Genomic DNA, 18,800 nt, shown 5'->3' with positions numbered 1-18,800 from the left:
CAAAATTCTAAGCCAATAAATTCCGCTTAAGAATCTTGTGTGTGTGTGGGAAAAAAGGGTTTCCGACTCCAACCAACGGAAAAAATTGATAGCCTACGCAACAGCACCCAAGGCCGCGACAGCGGTTGATCTGTGGAAGGAGATTGTGTCTTTCGTAGAGAATATCTAATATGGTGCAACTATAGTCTGCCTCTGAAAGGCCTAGGCGAATTTCCTGAAGAGCAAGCGTCTCAAGGAATATAAACAAGTTAACCCCATGGATATCTGACTATGCGAATTAGTCCTTTGACACGGGCGGCTATGATGGAGAAGACGTCGGGTCGCTACGGAACATACACAATCTCAGAGCCTAAGATTCAGTCCCGGGACCATCGTGATGGAGAGGCTTGAGCCTAGATACTACCAGTAAAGAAAAGCAATTTTGAAAATTCCAAAGTCTATTCGGACACAACTAGAACAAAGAGGGTGCGCTCCAGACCTTGAATAGGGGGTGGACCTAGAAGATGGATATACGAGCCTCTGTAAAAAGCTTGAATGGGCAGCTGGACATGCATTGAAGTTATCCAATCGTGTGGCTCAAGTCGTCGGATCTTTTGACCTCCCTTTATCAGACCAGGGGATGGATCCACTGCTCTGGCGATGCGGGTCAGCCTCAGCCCTCGTTATCGCCTATAATTTCCCGGGCGAACCCGCGGCTAGCAAGCGCTAGTAGATAGTATCTGGAAAGCCTACCAATGGTAACCAGTACTTCTCGGCTAGAAAGCCCCGGTGGCGCAGAGCGCCAGCAGGTATATCTACGTTTTCGAGGTTCAAAAACCTGGCTATTCCTCCTGCTTTACTTCGTCCATCAGCCCACGTCTCTGTTCCGATTTCTCAAACGGGTCAGCAGTAGGAGCTGCGCCGATTTCTACCCGTCATTCATTTAATCACCTTGCTTCAGTCGCTCATTTATAAAGACCTCTATCATGGGGCAATTGTTGACAACAAAATGGCTACCATACATGGGAGCACTAGCAATCCAAGGACTCGCAGCCACAATCCCGGTGGTAACAGTCGCACCCACTTCGGTAGTTACTGTAACGTCTACTTACTCCGATACGGTGACCAGCACTATTACAGGGGTTCTCCCAGTGACGACCGTTGAGACCACATGTACTCCTGGTAGTGTTGCTCCAGAGTCATGTACCAATTCGATATGGTCGGCGGAAGGTTCCTACTGGCAAGAATGGTGCTCAGATTCATCTCTGAAAGGAGCACCATTTATGACCATTCATGGAGCAACCAGCCCTTACGAATGCTTCGTGTTTTGTGGCATCTATTCGAGCTGCCAAGGTCTCAATTGGGATGATAATGATGAGTGTGTGCTGCTCACAGACATCACGTCCACAGTGGAAGTGACTTCGTCTCATTGGGCCGCAATTGAACGTTTTTCAACCAACCCTTGCGTCGTCACCGTAACAGGCGCTTCTACCCAGCTTTCAACCGAGACAACGGTGATGGAATATACAACAACTTACACATCGACAATTACATTGTCGACGAGTGCTTCTGTCGCTTTCACTAGCCCTACATCCAGTGTTGCCACATCAACATACATCTCGAGTGTGTCAACATCAACGGCTTCGACATGCACTGTTTCAGCTCTTCCTACCACCACAGATTGCGTCGACGGATACTATGTATACAATGAGGAATATTACCAAGTGCTTTGCAGCGATACCGTGCAGGGCTATTCAGGCTTTCTCCCTAACTCCAGACAAGCCGACATCTGGGGCTGTATTGAGGTCTGCTCTACCTATTCGAACTGTATAGGAACATTCTGGTTTCTGGGAATCTGCTACTCGGAAAGTGGTGCTATCGACTATTCCTACGTACCGTACGACTACAGTGACCCAGATAACAATGTTGTCGACTATGTTGCCCTTCGGCTAGATGACAATCCTTGTGCAGTTGCGGCTTCTACTGCTGTTACAACCTCAGCTTCGACAATCCTATCCTCGTCGACAATTGCGTCCTCATCGGCCATATTGGCTTCATCAAGACCTATAGATAAATCTACGCCAGTCATGCCATCTGCATTAACTGCTTCACCATCCACTCTTTCAAGCGCCTCTCCGTCTCCTGTGACATCGGACTCTCTTACTTCATCGGTCCCTTTAATAAAGACGTCCCCGTTCTCAAGCTTCCGGAGCTCTCCTTCGCTCGTGCCCTCTGCTATATACTCCACAGTCCCAGTATCCGTCCCTCCGAGAAGTTCCTCCGTACTTCTACCTGCACAGTCGTCTTCTTCTCCAATATTCCGTTCATCATCTGCCTCGATGCCGCTTGTTTTTCCTTCCCCTATTTCTCAAAGCTCTACCAGCAATATTCCCACTGTTTCCAGTCAGAGTATCCCTACGTCAGCCCGGCGCACTACGACCATTTTTACCACTGAGACCCGTACCTCAGTCACTACGATCTGTCCTCTGAAGGCTACCAAAACGGTCTCAACTCTACAATCAGCAGATGTTACCTCCCCTGCCGCAACAAAGATGACGACTTCAACTGTCTTCACCACAAAGGTGTACACTATTACCGCCTGCCCTCCGTGGGTCTCAAACTGTCCTGCCTCAGAAGAGACAACCAGCTACACAACGGAGATTGTCCCCATCTATACTACTATCTGCCCTGTTTCCTCAGAAACAAATGATGCATATGCCATCCCGACACAGACATCCAGCAATGGGGGAGTAGCTACTGAACCGCCTCAGGCTCTCACTACATCCCCGATTTTTACTACTAAGGTGCATACCACGATTGGTTGTCCACAAGGAAGCCCGCATTGCGCAGCATCTGAGAAATCCACTTACTACACGACAGAAACAATTGCTGCATACACGACTATTTGCCCAGTTGCTGCAGAGGAAACGGGCATACATGCCTCCGGCCAATCGACAGCTATCGGGGGAGGACCTATCGGACAGAGTAGTGAAAGACTCAGTACATCGACTGTCTACACAACCCATGTCTACCCGATCACAGCTTGTCCATCGTCTTTCGCTACCTGTGCTGATACAGAGCGAACGACGTATCTCGCGACAGAAACCGCAGTAGTATCAGTTACTGTCATCACATCAGCAGCTGTTGAAACTACTGCAGTCAATTCAGGTGCTCAAGTTACTCCTTCCGGAGGAGAATTCTCAGCGTCAACCATTACAGCCGTTCTCTACACAACAGAGGTATACACGATCACCAAGGGAACGAAAACCCACCTAACCACCGCCACCGTTCCGATAACCACAACCATGGCCCCCACTGCCAGCGACATACCGCAATTCTTACCTACCAGCAAAGCAAGCTCAACATTTAAAGGGTCACACAGTGCCCAGCAAGGGGTGTCGGGTGCATCTACCATCGGACCCGGTGCCGACGCAGACGGCCAAATTGGGGTCAGTGCCGAATCTCAAGGATCATCCGGAGGGGAATCGTCCCCATCATCCTCCAGCAATGGTGACTCCACTCACTCTGACCGACCAGGTAGTCCTGGACTATCCCCTCACGTCCCGCCTTCGACTATTTCCAGTGTCGGATCACTTGTCAACAGCAGTCTTAATGTCGGCTCTTGGAGCAACGGCTCTCATTCTTCGGGTGTCCCGTCTCCTACTCTCGGGCTCGATCGCCCTACCCTTGGAAGCGTTGCTGGAAGTCACACTGCTTCTGCGTATACGTCTGGTACATCTACGGTTGTCTCAGCGCAATACACCGGTTCTGCGTCCAGGAGTGCAGTATGGACTTGGTTCCCTTTTGTGGGTATGGTTATAGGCTATTTTCTGTGATCAGTTACTAGATCAATTATGTTCTTCTGTTATTATCAAGAATGATTGAAATCCAAAGGTTCAACGTGTGAATCTAAGATAATGAGTATGACTCAATCTCAAGAGAAATTGCATCGCAGCGTATAGAAAATACTAAAAGGCACATTTTACTTGCGGAAATAACTATAGCCCAACGCAGAAATTAGAAATAAGCCAGCAGCCGCCGCGCCAACACAAGCAGAATGCATAGGCTTGTGCTTTGGTGCACACAGCTCTTCAACAGTGTAGTTATTCCTCTCGAAAGCAAGACGATCTAATCCGTACCTCTTGGACTCCAGATGAAAGGAGATGAAGTTCTGTCGGAAAGAGAACCAGCACTTTGCAGCCAGCTGCGCATTGGGATCATCTTGAGTCTTGTTACCATCCTCCGGTGCATTGTTATCGGCGGGCATGTAACTTGTGACAGCCTTATCCAAAGCCAAAACAATGTTTTGCACATTTTCGAGTGTTTCGCAGAAGGTGTCTCGGAAAGTCCATGATTTCGAGCCAAACCTGGACGATCTGCCGGCTACTCTCCTGGCCCTCGTAGCTAGCAGAAGGTAGTTTCGTATCTCACCATCGAGGACTTCCTTCGGGTAAGAAAGCAGGTCGTTTGTGTAATCAATGAAGTTCCTCACGACGGGAGCCACTCCTAACCAGTAAGAAGAAGGGACCTCCTCGGTGCGTGAATACTTGAATATCGGCGGTATATAGTGAAACGAAATGCCACTCAATGAACGAAGGTACCCCGGGAACGCTTCGGCCGCACAACACTCGGAGCTTGGATGTGGCTTTTCGTGGGTTGTAAGATGGACAGGCAAGTCCCCCTGCTCCATGCGGCATTCCATGGTACATGCCTCCGTGAACCCGCGGATAGCATTTGCTGAAAGGCTCCCGACCAGGGGGTCCTGGGACCCGAAGTATTCGGCACCCAATTGTAGCCCGTGCGTAAGGACCGCTGTCCAAGGGCTGGCATCCGGAGGACTGTAGCCGTCATTACAGGAAAAGGAGGATAAGCGGTTGCGCTCTTCTGGACTGAGGAGAGTGTCGTCGTCGCTTGCGAACAGGATGAGACTAGTGATGGCCATAACCAGCTTTGTCTCATGCGAGCAATGAGCGTAAAAATATTCGCCAACTTGCGCAGAAGTGTCAATTAAAACTTCCAGAGCCTGAAGATTCTCTGGGAACAGATGTGTCAGATGCTCTTGGACCCAATTATGGAGGTTATGGCGTAGACGTTCGTCAGCTGGTATGGCCTGTTGCTGATGTCCTATTCCTTCAAGCAATAGGAACAGACATTTGCGTACACATTGAAATACTTCATTTCTCTGTTGAGTACTGAGGTTGGTTTCATCGTGAAATTCTAGGCACTCGTATTCGGGCCTAGAAAGAGCTGAGAAAAAGTCGATTTTCATGTTGTAAATTGGAGGATAACCCCCAAGGGAGCACACCTGAAGAGGGCAAAGGCGAGCAAATGGTTTGATTTATGTTGGCCATCTAACTAAGGTATGTCGGTCAAGATCGGAGATATCTTTGATCTTCTCCATGATCTAATGCGTGATAATGAGAATAATATTGGCCTACCTTCTCACTAGCCCATCAACCGGGTTGCACAGACGTATGTCTGATGCTCTATCAGGAAATTCTGAATAGCCCCCCTTGCGGTTCTAGGCTGAATGAGGAATGAATACCCCGCGTATCAGACCCCGGTCTGAATTTCAGACACCAAATTATACTTTGTTCAAGATATGTACGTTGTTCAATGCGAAAGATTTTCGTTTACTCCTGCCGTTTATACACACTGATAGAATATCATTCAAGAGTGACAACTCAGCTTATGACGTCTTTCCAGTACTAAAACAAGTACCCAACCTAATCGAAGGTCAATCTTCGTAGCCGAAAATTGATAAGCTTCACTATTGACTTAACCTCGAGAATACTACAGGGTTAGCCCCTGATACTATGAGAACGTACCAAGATCGGAACTATTTTGTATATAGATTTTACATCTGCCAAGAAATATTGTGGTAATCTGATATTGACTCTGTTGTGCCTCGACGATCGATCCAGAATAATCTGAGTAGAGAAGTTATATCACCAAGATTTCAGGAAATGGCTTGACTCGTGATAATAAGCAAAGCAAGGGACAACAGTTGTGATAGCACAAAATTTAGTCATCAGGACAGGCCCTTACCTTTTCATGTTCCACTCAATAAATTGGACGTTACACTGTGAAGGCCATGGGTTCTTATTGATGCGTCCAGCTTCCGCTATCCACGATAAATAGAAGGGGGTGAAAGATGGATTCCTCCAATTCTGAGCAGGCTTATATTGCATGTCGATTAAAGGAAGATTGACAGACCACGTAGAAACCACGCTTCAATAAGCTCACAATGGCGACCGCGGAACTCGTAACAGCAGTGGCAGCTATAACCCTACAGATCTTCTTATCTCCGATCCCAGAAGTCTCAACTATAAAGATACTAAGCACCTACATTCTCGTGAACCTTGCAGCTGTAGCCTGGTCACCGAGAGCCAGCATTTCAGCAGACACCCCTCCACCACCCAGTATCGCTTGGCTCAACCTCGTCTTCCTCTCTACAGCAATAGTATGGACAGTGATCCATCGGCTATACTTATCCCCGCTCGCCTCCCTACCCGGACCCAAGCGTGCAGCAGTATCCAGACTATGGGCAGCCAATCAATGTTGCTTAGGGCGCTCTGCCGCCTATCTGGAGGAAATTCATAGGAAGTACAATGCGGACATTGTTCGTGTCGGGCCAAACGAGGTGTCGATTATAGATGTCGAGGCTATTCAGAAGATATATAAGGGACAATACCCGCGTGGGTATTTCTACGAGCTTCGTGCTAGCATGGGCGAGAGGAACTTGGATTCTGAACGGGATTATACACATCATGGAGAGTGGAGGCGATTATGGTAATCGATCGTTGTGCATAGGTCAGTGGTGGTCGTGGTGCTGACAGTACCAGGGAGAAAGCGCTTTCTGCCAAAGAGCTTGTGAATTACGACGGTCGCTTGCAACATCATGTTGAGAAGTTTCTTCGGTTGCTTAAGAATTATGAGGGAATAGAGGCCAATACGATCAAGCTAACTGAGCGCTTCCAGGTTGATGTGTGAGTGCTGTCAACTGCAAGTATAACATACTCCATGACTGACATCGAGTAGTATGATGGATGTGTTTTTCTCAAAGGATAGTATAGGTCAAGATCACGGAAATAATACCTTCCTTTCATACTTTGTTCATAAGTATCTAGGCATATCTGGGGTCAGTGACATGGCTTCTTTTCAGAATATCACGTCTATTCAATGCTAAGACATATCTAGGTCATCGCATGTCTGCGGAACGTCGGCGAGATTCTCTCCTGTTTGCCAAGTGCACCAGAAGCGAAAGCATTCAAAAGAGAAATTGAAGAGATAATAAGTGAAAGGCGGATGAAGGCAGCGCCCCAGAAAGATTTTATCCACCATTTCATTACCAGTGGCCCAGCAGGATGGCAATGTACCCATGAGGAAGTCATCTCGAATGCCCAGGTAGCAGTGATCGGCGGTTCCGACACGGCATTGGTCACAATGAACCAAACGCTGCGCTTTCTAGCCACAAACCCAGCAGTGCAAGCGAAGCTCAGAGCGGAACTAGATACCATATCGAATACAGGCGGAGAATTGACAGTCGAATCAACCCGCAAGCTTCCCTATCTCAATGGAGTCCTAAACGAGGGTCTCAGACTAGGGAACCCAGCTCCTATCGGGATACCCGTGAAGACACCCCCTGGTGGTCTTCAGTTTGGGGAGACGTATATTCCTGGGAACGTCGAGGTAAAAGTTCCCTTTCGGATTACGTTGACTGACTCTCGATGGTTCCCCAAGGGGGATCGCTTTATCCCAGAGCGCTGGACTGGGGAAATGCCGGAGCTGGTTCGCGATCGTCGAGCCTTCACTCCCTTTGGCTATGGCGTGCACTCGTGCGTCGGGAAGCAGCTGGTTACGAATGAGTTGAAGATTCTTATCGCGAAGACAGTTCATGAATTCAACATCTTGCCAGGGGATCAATATGATGAGGATAAGTTCGTTGAAGGAACAAAGGAGTACATGGGTGCTCTGCTCCCGTCGCTGTACTTGAAGTTTGTTCCTAGGGTGGAGGGGAAACGTGCAAGTAGCTAAGCCGTGAGTGAAGATGTGTTGATTGCTACATTTGTGGACTCCAATTACAACTAAGATGTAAATGCGATGATTTTTGGGGTAATGTATTTGGATTAGTGACACAATTCACAGCAGGATCTACTAGGACAAGTAACTTGAAACTGTAATTGTAAATCTTTCTTTTAGTTAATGCAAACAAGAACTTCAATGGTAGCTTACTAAATGCACGACAAGATCTAAGGAGCGGCAAGCATCAACAATCTAAACGTTAATGCTCATGGTTTATGACCCCAAAATCATCCGACTCAACTCCTCTGTCTCCCCACTTTTGTTGACCATATCCTGGAAAATGCCATTCTCTGTTTCTACCAACTCTGCAGGGCTTCCAAACTCTGCCGCAACACCATCCTTCATGACCAGAATGCGGTCAAAGTCGGCCACTGTACTGAGACGGTGAGCAATCACCAGCAGCGTGGTGTTCGTGAATGCCTCCCGAATGGATCGCTGGATGAGAATATCTGTCTCCATGTCCACCGCGGAGGTGGCTTCATCGAGGATGAGGATCTTTGGGCGGGATAGAATAGCGCGCGCCAGGCAGAGCAGCTGTTTCTGGCCCTGGGATAGGTTCGATCCGCCCGAAGCAACAGGCGAGGATAAGGACTGGAATATGTTGGTGTTTCCGATATGCTCGGAAGCGGCAATGGTGGAACTAGCACCAGACTGATTACCCTGGTCGTCCTTCAATAGTGGTGTGCTACTTCCGGAGGGGATGAGGTGGACACGCGCCAAAGCTTCTCGGACTTCCTGGTCGCTGTATTGATTCAGGGGGTCGAGGTTGGACCGGATGGTACCGGAGAATAGAACAGGATCTTGGGGAATGATGGCTAAGCGGGTACGGAGATCGTGAAGTCGGATGTTGGCAATGTCGACTCCGTCGATGACGACACTACCCTTACGGGTGTCCAAGAAACGGAAAAGAGCAAGAGATAAAGTGGATTTGCCTGTCATTGTTAGTTGGATAAGGAAGAGGAAATGCTGCAGGCAACTTACCAGCACCTGTCCGGCCGACGACCCCAATTCTTTGGTTCGGCTCCGCAGTGAAGGTCAACCCCTTCAGGATCGATGGTAAACCTTGTGCGTAACCGACTTCAAGCTCGTCAACCTCTATTCTACCCGTCTCGGGCCAGCTAGCCCTAACGCTGGTGCCGTCTGGGTTCTCGATCCGCAAGTCTCGATACTCAAAGATGCGCTCTGTTGCATTCATGAACAGCTCAACTCTTGTCGAAATTTGGATAGTGAAGGCAGTCAAGAAAGTGAAGCTCAGTGCGAAGGAGAGGGCGAATCCAGCCAAGCTAGCATCGATACCTGGGGTGTTTATCACGAAGGCAGCCACAGTGGCTGGAAATAAAGCGGCCACAAATCCTACGTGAAGATGAAGCCAGCTGCCGAGATAGCAAGCATACCATGTGCAGGCGGCGTAAGTGTCGATGAGATCATACATCCGTTTATTGAACTCTTCGGTTTTGGCAAATGCTCGAATAGTGGAAAGCCCAGTCAAGGATGCAGCAAAGTGTGATATGACCGGCGACTTGCTATTGGATTCAATGCGCCTAATGTTTCGTGCAGCAGCAAGGTAGCTCCGTGCTATAAAGGCGCAAGATGCCAGTAGAAAGATCGCAACCAAGACCATAAACGGTGAGATGAAAATGGCTGCAACCAATATACCGACCAATTCCCAGAGCGTTATGGCAAAGTAATAGAACATCTGCGGGAGCTGTGAATCCAGAAGGCTGAAGTCTCCTGTGAAACGGTTCAGAATTCTTCCCGTGGGAACTGTGTCGAACCATCGAAGAGGTGCATGGAATACGCTGTGTAGCATATCTTTGAATATTCTCCGTGATGCGCGGACGGCTCCATAATACAGGTTGAATACCCGGCTAACGGCAACTATCACTGACAAGGTCGAAATGACGCAGTACAACCCCAGGTAGAACCACAGACTTCGGTTCTGAACGTTGATCGGGAGACTGCTTGACCTGCTCATGCAGACTGTATGCGTTGAATAGCCTGCCAACTGTATCTGCGGGTTGTTGTGTTGAGGGCATGATGTATATTGAGTCACCCCCTGCTCATCGCCATAGGCATCTGCCCAGATCCTGATCCAGTAATTCCGAGCCAAAATCAATGCCTGGAACACCGCGAACAGACAAGAAAGAATTATCCAGAATGACCATCCTCCGGTTGCCTTGAGATACCCGGAATAGACTGACATCTCGACACGACCCGTGGCTCTCTTCTCCGCCTCAATAAGCTTTTTCGGGGGCCCCTTGGGGGCGGTAGGAGCAGAGGCAGCCGGCACTGTCAGCTCCTCTTCTTCCTCAATCAAGATCTCCCTGTTATCTGGTTCTTTTATAGAATCGAGTTCGCCATCCGCCTCTAGCTGGTCCACAGAACCTGCGTGTTTGAGAGTTCCGTCAGCGGAGAGACTAACAGCATATTTCGCTCCGGACAAGGCAAGCGACACATGATGAGTGGCGACAATCCGAGTTCTGCCCACTGCGAGCTCGCCCATTACTGCGTTTTCATAGACATGCTTGCCCACATGAGCGTCGAGAGCGCTAAAGACATCGTCCATGATGAGAATTCCAGCGCGTGAATAGATGGCGCGTGCCAGACTCAAACGCCATTTCTGTCCGCCACTGAGACTGATTCCCTGAGCGCCGACTTCGGTCTCATCGCCATCCTCGAACAAGGCCAGATCGGTTGTCAGTGCACATGCTTGTAGCACCTTCTCATATCTGACCGGATCAAAGGGTAAACCAAAGAGGATATTGTTCTTGATCGTGGCATTCTCAATCCACGGAGTTTGGGAAACAAAGGCCATAGCAGTTGGTAGGATCCAGTTGCTAGCAGTTGCCTTGTTATCGAAGCGCTCCTGGGGACAGACATCTCGCGGGACATGGACGTAGCCACCCAGCACCTCCACCTCTCCCAAAATAGCCGCCAATAGTAAGGACTTTCCCGATCCCGTCGGGCCCGAGATAATACTGAGAGCGTTGTTCGGAAATACCAGGTTGAGATTTCGCAATGCGAAACGGTCGGCTGCTGCATCCTGAGCATCGCAAGGGAAGGTCACGGATGCATTATGGAACGAGATGACCTCTCCCGGATGAGTGTTTTCTTCTTGCTCTGGCGCGCGTAAAAACTTGTCGATTCTGTCGGCACTCACCTGGGCGGTGATAACAGATACTAACAAGTAAGGGATCCGCCCAACAATGCCCTCAAGCTGGAGGAACAGACTGATCGCCGTGAACGCTACAGAAGGTAGCAAGCTCCCGTGGATGTAAGAATATGTCGTAAGAGACAAAGCCGTCAGGACAATGGGCGTAAACTCCGAGCCGATCGTCATGTAAATATTGTCGAGCCTGCTGCTCCACAGAACTGACAACTCCTCTTCACGTACAGTTTCGAGCTTGTCTGACCACACATCTTCAGCAGCGGAGAATTTGATTTGTCGGATACCATGCAAAGCTTCTGTAGTCATCGTGGTGCGTTTATCCCGGATGTCCATCAGGGCCTTCTGCTTCTTACCATAGCGCTTCGCTAGGTATTGGTTGATGGGGAAAAGGACCACAATACCCAGAAGGCCAGCGCACAAGCTTTCCCATCCAATGAGAAGCCACAAAAACGCCACTGTCACCAGCATTTTACCGACAATGTTCACACACTGGGAGCTTTCGGACGCAAAAATGGCGATTTGGTTGCAGTCGACCGCGAACATATTGATAATGTCTTGTTCGGACTTGGAGGGTCCGTCCTGGCCCGACTGCGTGTAAAGAACAATCAGTAAGGTAAACACACAAGAATCAGGGCTCTCATACCTCTTCAATATCGCCGCCTTCAGCTTTCGGGGGGTCGGTACTCAATTTCTTTCTCAGCAACTTACGATATACCAGCGAAGTCAAAGTCGACCGCAAGGCAACGACAATATAGCCTCTTTCCCACCACATAATACGCGAGTCCACCAGGGTGGAGCTCAAGGTGGCGATCCCAATCATCAGGACATATTTCCAAGCAGTCGGATCACGTACGTCTGCATTCTCTCGTGACTCCATGTATTGAAGAAGTTGCAAAGTTGCGAATGACGGCCCGACGTCGAAAAAATTGGAGATGAGAACCGCGATCCATTGACGCAGAAGTTGGACCCGAAACTGCCAAAAGATGCGGATCCACAGTGGTTGGGCGTCTGTCAAGGCCATGGCACTAAAATCGGTCGAGGCCTCCTTGGAACGGATAGCATGATTCATAGTCGGAAGAGCTTCAGATTCCAATGCTTCTTTGGCACCTTCGGACATGATCTCAGGAGCCCATATGAATCTCAGACGAGACCAGAGGCTAACGGTCATCTCTCGGTCTATTTCCTTGCCGTCATGGTCGAAGACAGCCGGGCGCCGTTCCACGCACCATATACCCGCGACCTGGGCCAGAAGAGTAGGCAGCTGCACTCCAGTCAGGATAGTGGTGGTGCTAGTTCTCCTCACGTCGGAGACATTTTCGCCAGCGAGAACGGAAAAGGCAATGGCACCAATCAGAAGGATTGTTGGCTGCTTCCATAGCACGCTGTCGAATTTCGCAACTGGGTGTGTCTGGGTGAGTGAGTCTGCGAATTGCACCAACAGAAGTAGCTATGGAGTGTCAGCAGCCATCCCAACAGACCTCTCCGAAGGTGGGATCCAGTGGTAGGAGAATGTCGACGCACCCATGCTGGCGGCAGCAGCCAGATTCCTAGTGAAGCGGACCCCTTTGTCTCATGAATGCTAATTGCTGCGATGATCAAATTTGCAAAAGCCAGCCCCAGACCACACAGATTCAGCAGAAAGATGACGATAAAAGGGCGTTGGTTTGACAATTGAGTGGTGGATTCTTTTGTGGCAATTCCATCTTTATCCTCATACCGAATGTCGTCGGGGTTCGCGTGTCTCCTCCACCTCGCGTTGATCAATCTCTTGGCCGGCGAAATGGTCCCCAACGAAATCAGGACAAAGAGAACAACCGCCGCCTCTCCGGGGGCGATGGAAGGCACCATCGTTCGGACAGGGATTGTTAGAGTTGGTGTTCTCTGCGTCCAGAATGGCAAGAAGAAGGGCCCTGGGATTTTAAAGAAAGATGGAGAGATGATGGCGAGCTAATTTCCTTGTGCATGGCGAACGGACGGCGCTACTGCAGTCAGCGAATACGATTCATCTGCCAGTGATAAGCCGCTCCCCCGCGCGTTGTCTGTCCGGGACTCCGACGGAGCTGAAGTGACTCAACGCGTTCGAAGGATGCCGATAAGAACCTGACTTTGCTCGGCATGACTCAGAATGGATGAATGGAGTAGAATCTGGACTCTAATGGAAAGTGAGGCAGAAGCGGAGATCCAACGGGAAGAAAGAGAAAAATGCCGGGATATTCTGGCCGGCCATGTGAGGGAATCCCCCTGATTGGCCAGCTCGCGTCCGTTTGCGCGTTTCCCTCGCCTGCCTGGGGCGGTCAGGGCTTTCGCAATGAGAACCTTCAATGGCGATAAGCTTGCAGGGAGCATACCTCCATTAAAACTACGTAGTAGCCAGGTAGGACGGTCGATCCGAGCATCACACAACATCCGGTGTCACCTCTTGCTATGAACCACGGCATAATAATACCGTGGTCAGTGGCACCTCTCTCTCCACTCGGTGCACGTCCCCCCCTGCTGCGCCTTCATCTCCTCGTCATCACCAGTCACCAGATCATTTCTTATCATTTAATATAAAGCGTTGATAATCTTCTTGTCCCAGGATATATGAACTGTCACCTCCGCCGCCTCCTCCGCGTGGTATTGGACAAATGTAATTTCCACATTTTTTCCGGGCGATTCATCTCGACCCTCAAATCACCGGAGCTGTTCAGCCTTATCACGCAGATACCCCGCTAATGCCCCTATCTTAGCTACATCTTCGGTTGGGACAAGCTTCGCCTAGCCTCTTGGCCGTTCCTGTCCTTCGTGTCATTAATGACGATCGGTCTTGTAGCTATCCCGACCATGGTCGGAGCTGTGGTTACGCATGCCTCCTAGATGATATACGCTGCGTGTCGGAGATAAGCATGCTCACATATTCGCCACTCATACCTTGAGCATGCTCAAGAGCTGTGGGCTCTTCAGGTCAGGGGTGAATGCCCGGATTTCATCATGTTTCCACTAAGGGAAAGTGGCAGTCATACAGGGCAGCTTCAATGTTTGAGACATTACTTCAGACTATTTACTCATTGCAAACCGACAGCAGCACACAGAAGGTTGCTGGGAGAAGACCTTTTTTCTTCTGTTCTGGTGTCTAACGAAGGCTGTCAAACCTACTCCCAGAATGCTATCGATCTGTCTAGTCTAGTCCCCACCCGTGAAGCCAAATTAGGGCCTGCATCTGTGCCCCCACACAAGTAAACAATAGAATGGGTGCGTGCGCTATCAACACAATTAGCTACTGTAGTCTTGTCGTCAAATCTTTCAGTCAGCGCACGTGAAGGTGCTCCTCGAATAAAGACACAGAAGTTTATCTTTCTTGCCTATTATATATCGTGTGATCATGATGTCTGGGTCAACCGAGGTGAATCGAGACTGCTAATCCCAAGAGGGAATTGCACTTCCAAATCACATTCTATCTCGGTTACTTGTTGGAATTGGTATACAACTGTCCTGCCAATTGGCCAACTGGCGACCGTAGCTGCCATAAGCTGGGTCCACCTGGATACTGTCATGATGAACTGCCTGAATTTGCATATACACTAACAACAACATCTCTTAACTAGCAGCCAAAAATGCTAATTAAGCCTTACAATTCTTTATAAATCTCCCTCCATCATCATGCAATCAAAACCAGAAATTGCTGTTCTCTATGAATAATACGCTCAACTCCCACAGGGTTCAGCAAATGGGATCCACCGCCCCGGTCCCACCCGAAACTCAAATGTCGCATCGACCTGCCGTTCCGCAAGCCTTTAGCTCTTGCGCTCGCCTGGGCCTACTTTAAAAGAAAGTCGTGCAATCACACTATGATCTCCAAAGGATCTTTGTTGAACACGCGTGAACGACCGTCATGAATGAGCAGATGAATAAAAATAAGAATAAAGCATCTTTCAGGTCTCAGTTCGGATGTACGAACTGCCGACAAAACAAGGTCAAGTGCGACGAGAAAAAGCCGATCTGCACCCGATGCTGGGAAAAGGACCTACCATGCCGGACATTATTCCGGTTGAAATGGGAATCAACTTATCGAGAACAGGGTATCGCCTTTGGCAGGTCTAAGCTGAATCGGAGGCCGATTGATCAGCGGAAGGGCCCAACCGGTACTCCAGGACTGGGTTCAACTTTTCCAGAAGACACTACATGGCTTGCGACTCCGACTGTTCAGTCTTGGACTTTTGTAAATACCGATTTTTCCTCGATCCGACGACTTTATACCGATGAGCAAGGATGCGCCGAACCACATCTTCTCCCGGCAGTCGATGCCAGAACAGTCCTTGGAGAGTTGGGGCCTCGTGAGCCAGTAATGTCATCAGCACAATCGCCACCCCTTTTTGACCTGTCAACGAACATACGCGAAGCGATGTTACAGAAGTTACAATCGCCTCTCTCACTATTTCCGTCTCTAGATGACCTGGGAAATCAAGTACTGTTCGACTATTATGTGAACCAAATATGCCCCCGAACAGTACAGAGCCCTCTGTCCATGTCGCCCTTTGCATCTGTCATTCTTCCTTACTGTGTATCCGCTCCGCCCGCAGTCCTGCAGGCCATACAGGCGCTGGCCGCCTGTCACTGGTCCCAAAGCGATCCAAGGTATAGCGAACTTTCTCTGCGACTGAAGGCTCGGGTCTTGAACCATCTTCGACATCGCCTCAATACACATCCCAAGGATATAGGCACAGAAGACCCCGAAATCCTGGTTATCATGATGTTCTTGTGCTTATATGATATTGTTGATGACTGCAACCAGCAGTGGATCATACATCTCCAAGGAGCAAAAGATATCATTCGACTACGCCGGCGACGGCAAATCGCGTTGAAAGGGGCCAATCAAGATGTACAGCAAGACGCAGTATCATCTTTCACTGAGCTTTTCTTTGCTTTTCAAGATGTTATGGGGCGAACCGCCTGTGGAAAGGCGGAGCTTTTCGGGTCGACCTATTGGCGGGACGAAGACATGACCATAAATACCTGGATGGGCTGTAGTCCTGCTCTTGTATCTATTCTATTCTCGATCATGGATCTGAGTCGGTCTAGACGGCAAGTCATCTCCGAAGAAGGTCACGAAACGTTCAACGCCAGAGCCGCCAGTCTGATCAACAGACTGAAAGGTATCAAGCAGGAGTCGCAAATCGATGGCGACAACCAAGTAATCCAGAGAATTGCCGAGTTGAAAAGAGTGACTTCCATTGTCTATCTAAATTGTGCATTGTACGGTTTGACACCATCCGACTCCATCACCAAGACCTACATCCGCAGGATATTGAAAGATATTGTCGAGTTACTTGCAATGGAACCATCCTGTCAGGTCGTCTGGCCTCTTTTCGTCGCTGCTGTGGAACTTGATCCTCTCGACTTTGCAATCATGCTAGACCCGGATACCGGGAAGATGACGGACGGGCGAAGACTTGTCTTGGAATTACTCATGAAGATGAGCAAAAGCAGTGTTTCTAGTGTAACTCGAGCGCGTGTGGTTATCGAGCAGGTGTGGAAATCTCGCGACTTTTGTTTGTCGAAGTCTTCCCGGGAAAGGTCACCAGCGTCTATCACGGATTTGAATGATTGGGAAGAATATGTCATGCCTGTTAGTGATGCTTTGAGTTTAGCGTAGCGGGGATTTTAGCAAAAGTCTGAGTTATTCATGTTAATCTCTTCCGATCTTTCCTTCATCTTTTCTTCTTGGACTCTGCACCCAAAGACATACAGTACAGTACAGGCGTATCCGAGCGAGCTCAATGACAGAGACCTTTTTCGTTGTCTTCATTCGCAGTCTCACCACTTATGACCTCGACCATTCGAGTTCCACGGATTATAAGAATGGCAAAAGCCCCAGCCAATACGTCTCACAACTATGCCATATAGCGCACCGGCTAATGCTATCCACGTTCGGATCCCTGCATGCGGGGTATTCTCACGGCTCGGGAATGGCATGGAACAATCGGAAAGACACTCCGCATATCGGAATGTACTACCGATAACCATTCCACTAGCAGACTTTGTATACTGGAGTTAGTTCACCCGCCGAACCTATAAAGCACCATCAGATATTGGAAAATGACTGGTTCCTACCTAACTTTCAGCTCCTCTTCTCCAGGATCCTTGAACCATTTTTAAATACACAAACAAAATCACTGCTTTACCATCGTCCCCTAATCACCACCTAAATAGCACATTCGCATCACACTCCCCTGAGACCAAAAAAAATGCTCGTCAACAAAGTACCCCCCGAAATCCTCGCCGTCCCTCCAACAACCCACTCTCCCAATTCAACCCGTCCAGTCCTTGTCTACAGGGATGCGTTAATCGACAAGACACCCCAAGGAGCTTCCAACGCTATAGAGCAAAGTGAATGGGTGTATGGAGGACACTGGAAAATAGCAGAAAATACACTCGCAGCCGTCCCTCACTACCACTCCATCACACACGAGGCGTATACAGTTCTACACGGAACAGGAACATACCGGCTTGGGAAATCTCCCCTTGACCCCGACGTTGGTGAGAATGGTGAAGAGATCGGTGTCATGTTTACCGCTCGCGCGGGAGATGTGTTTGTGTTTCCTGTATGTTTTGACCTATTGTATGCTCCCGGGATGCACAACACATGATATAAGTAAAACTCGTGTTGTTGACATAACTATGTCTGTGTAGGCCGGTGTCACGCATTGCGTCACGAATACCTCGGACAATTATGAGATAATTGGATGGTATTCGCTGGTAAGCTGCTGCTGATACTGCTTGTTAAGTCAACAGGTTGCTTTGTTTCGAGTTGACTTACAAATGGCAGAATGACAAGAATTCCCGAGAGCAGCCATGGGATTACGAGGAGGCACTTGACTCACCGGAGGAAACGGACGGGAAGCGTATTGTCTGTGAGTCGGTGCCTACGCCGGTTCATGATCCCATTTATGGAAAAGAGGGACATTTACCAATTGTCTGGAAATGGAACTGAGTGTTTGATTGTCGAGCCTGAATGATAGCTTGGGCACTTGGATATCATCTATATGATATATAGCTCGCATCGAGTAGTGCATTACTGGTCTAATTTCAGTACCGGTCAAAGACCTTGTCATAAAACGCGGTCAAGACAAACAATGATTCTGGGTTGAGAGGTCAAGACCGAACTTGATCTATATCATCTGTCTTCCTCGGGGCTGCTATCCGTACGTTGGATATTAGTCTTCACAGAGTCGAAGTCAATTTGACATCTCCCTATCAAATACATTTGGTCGTTGATTACATTGGAGCTGATGCAGCTCTTCTTGCCTTGACAAGCGAGCATTGACAATTTCATTTGGGCTATGCTATTTTAGTGGACCTAAGCAAGATGACGTAGAATCATGTGAATATCGGGTCACAAAAAGGGTCAGTTGTGTTACCTGAAATCCTGTACACTGTGTCAGTCGGACTAGGTTCTGATGTCAGCATTTGCTCAATTTAGTATACTCTAGTTTCTCCATGATACCCGCTACAAATTGAAAAGTACATACCAGAAACAAAAGCATAAGGTGGTTTATATGAGACGTTATCGAAGCTGGAGTCTTAATCG

General features: G+C 48.8%; 5 protein-coding genes across 5 annotated transcripts; 3 read left to right on the top strand and 2 right to left on the bottom strand.

The window, feature by feature from the left end:
• Positions 1–3,961: 3,961 nt before the first annotated feature.
• On the bottom strand, positions 3,962–5,248 carry BO87DRAFT_445843 (uncharacterized protein; the record flags this gene model as incomplete). The annotated part of the gene is made up of 1 exon (XM_025628183.1): positions 3,962–5,248. One exon carries the CDS (start codon positions 5,246–5,248, stop codon positions 3,962–3,964), a length of 1,287 nt encoding a protein of 428 aa, XP_025483552.1.
• A 1,773-nt stretch (positions 5,249–7,021) lies between these two features.
• BO87DRAFT_393543 (high nitrogen upregulated cytochrome P450 monooxygenase-like protein 2) lies at positions 7,022–8,016 on the top strand (the record flags this gene model as incomplete). Its single annotated transcript, XM_025625065.1, has 2 exons — positions 7,022–7,120; positions 7,180–8,016. The coding sequence occupies 2 exons, from the start codon at positions 7,022–7,024 to the stop codon at positions 8,014–8,016; spliced, it is 936 nt and encodes a 311-aa protein (XP_025483551.1).
• A 123-nt stretch (positions 8,017–8,139) lies between these two features.
• On the bottom strand, positions 8,140–13,139 carry BO87DRAFT_373017 (ABC bile acid transporter). Its single transcript, XM_025622435.1, has 4 exons — positions 12,755–13,139; positions 11,877–12,680; positions 9,046–11,821; positions 8,140–8,996 (listed from the first exon to the last, which is right to left on the bottom strand). The coding sequence occupies exons 1-4, from the start codon at positions 13,079–13,081 to the stop codon at positions 8,278–8,280; spliced, it is 4,626 nt and encodes a 1,541-aa protein (XP_025483550.1). The 5' UTR covers positions 13,082–13,139; the 3' UTR covers positions 8,140–8,277.
• A 1,901-nt stretch (positions 13,140–15,040) lies between these two features.
• Positions 15,041–16,870, top strand: BO87DRAFT_403732 (Zn(II)2Cys6 transcription factor). The gene has a single exon (XM_025625799.1). The coding sequence runs from the start codon at positions 15,105–15,107 to the stop codon at positions 16,863–16,865; it is 1,761 nt and encodes a 586-aa protein (XP_025483549.1). The 5' UTR covers positions 15,041–15,104; the 3' UTR covers positions 16,866–16,870.
• A 587-nt stretch (positions 16,871–17,457) lies between these two features.
• On the top strand, positions 17,458–18,203 carry BO87DRAFT_422102 (cupin domain-containing protein; the record flags this gene model as incomplete). The annotated part of the gene is made up of 3 exons (XM_025627098.1): positions 17,458–17,814; positions 17,903–17,968; positions 18,039–18,203. 3 exons carry the CDS (start codon positions 17,458–17,460, stop codon positions 18,201–18,203), a joined length of 588 nt encoding a protein of 195 aa, XP_025483548.1.
• Between the last annotated feature and the right edge of the window lie 597 nt (positions 18,204–18,800).

Source organism: Aspergillus neoniger (genome assembly GCF_003184625.1).
Source record: "Aspergillus neoniger CBS 115656 unplaced genomic scaffold BO87scaffold_4, whole genome shotgun sequence".
Classification (NCBI taxonomy): Eukaryota; Fungi; Ascomycota; class Eurotiomycetes; order Eurotiales; family Aspergillaceae; genus Aspergillus; species Aspergillus neoniger.
The sequence above is the reverse complement of the archived record's forward strand: the minus strand, read 5'-3'. Positions and strand labels throughout refer to the sequence as shown.

Coding starts and splice junctions, on each gene's coding strand:
- BO87DRAFT_373017 (XM_025622435.1), bottom strand. CDS start 13,081: ATGGTGCCTTCCATCGCCCCCGGAGAGGCGGCGGTTGTTCTCTTTGTC. Junction 12,681..12,754: donor GGCTGCTGCCGCCAGCATGG/GTGCGTCGACAT, acceptor GACACTCCATAG/CTACTTCTGTTGGTGCAATT. Junction 11,822..11,876: donor AAGGCGGCGATATTGAAGAG/GTATGAGAGCCC, acceptor CTTTACACGCAG/TCGGGCCAGGACGGACCCTC.
- BO87DRAFT_403732 (XM_025625799.1), top strand. CDS start 15,105: ATGAATGAGCAGATGAATAAAAATAAGAATAAAGCATCTTTCAGGTCT.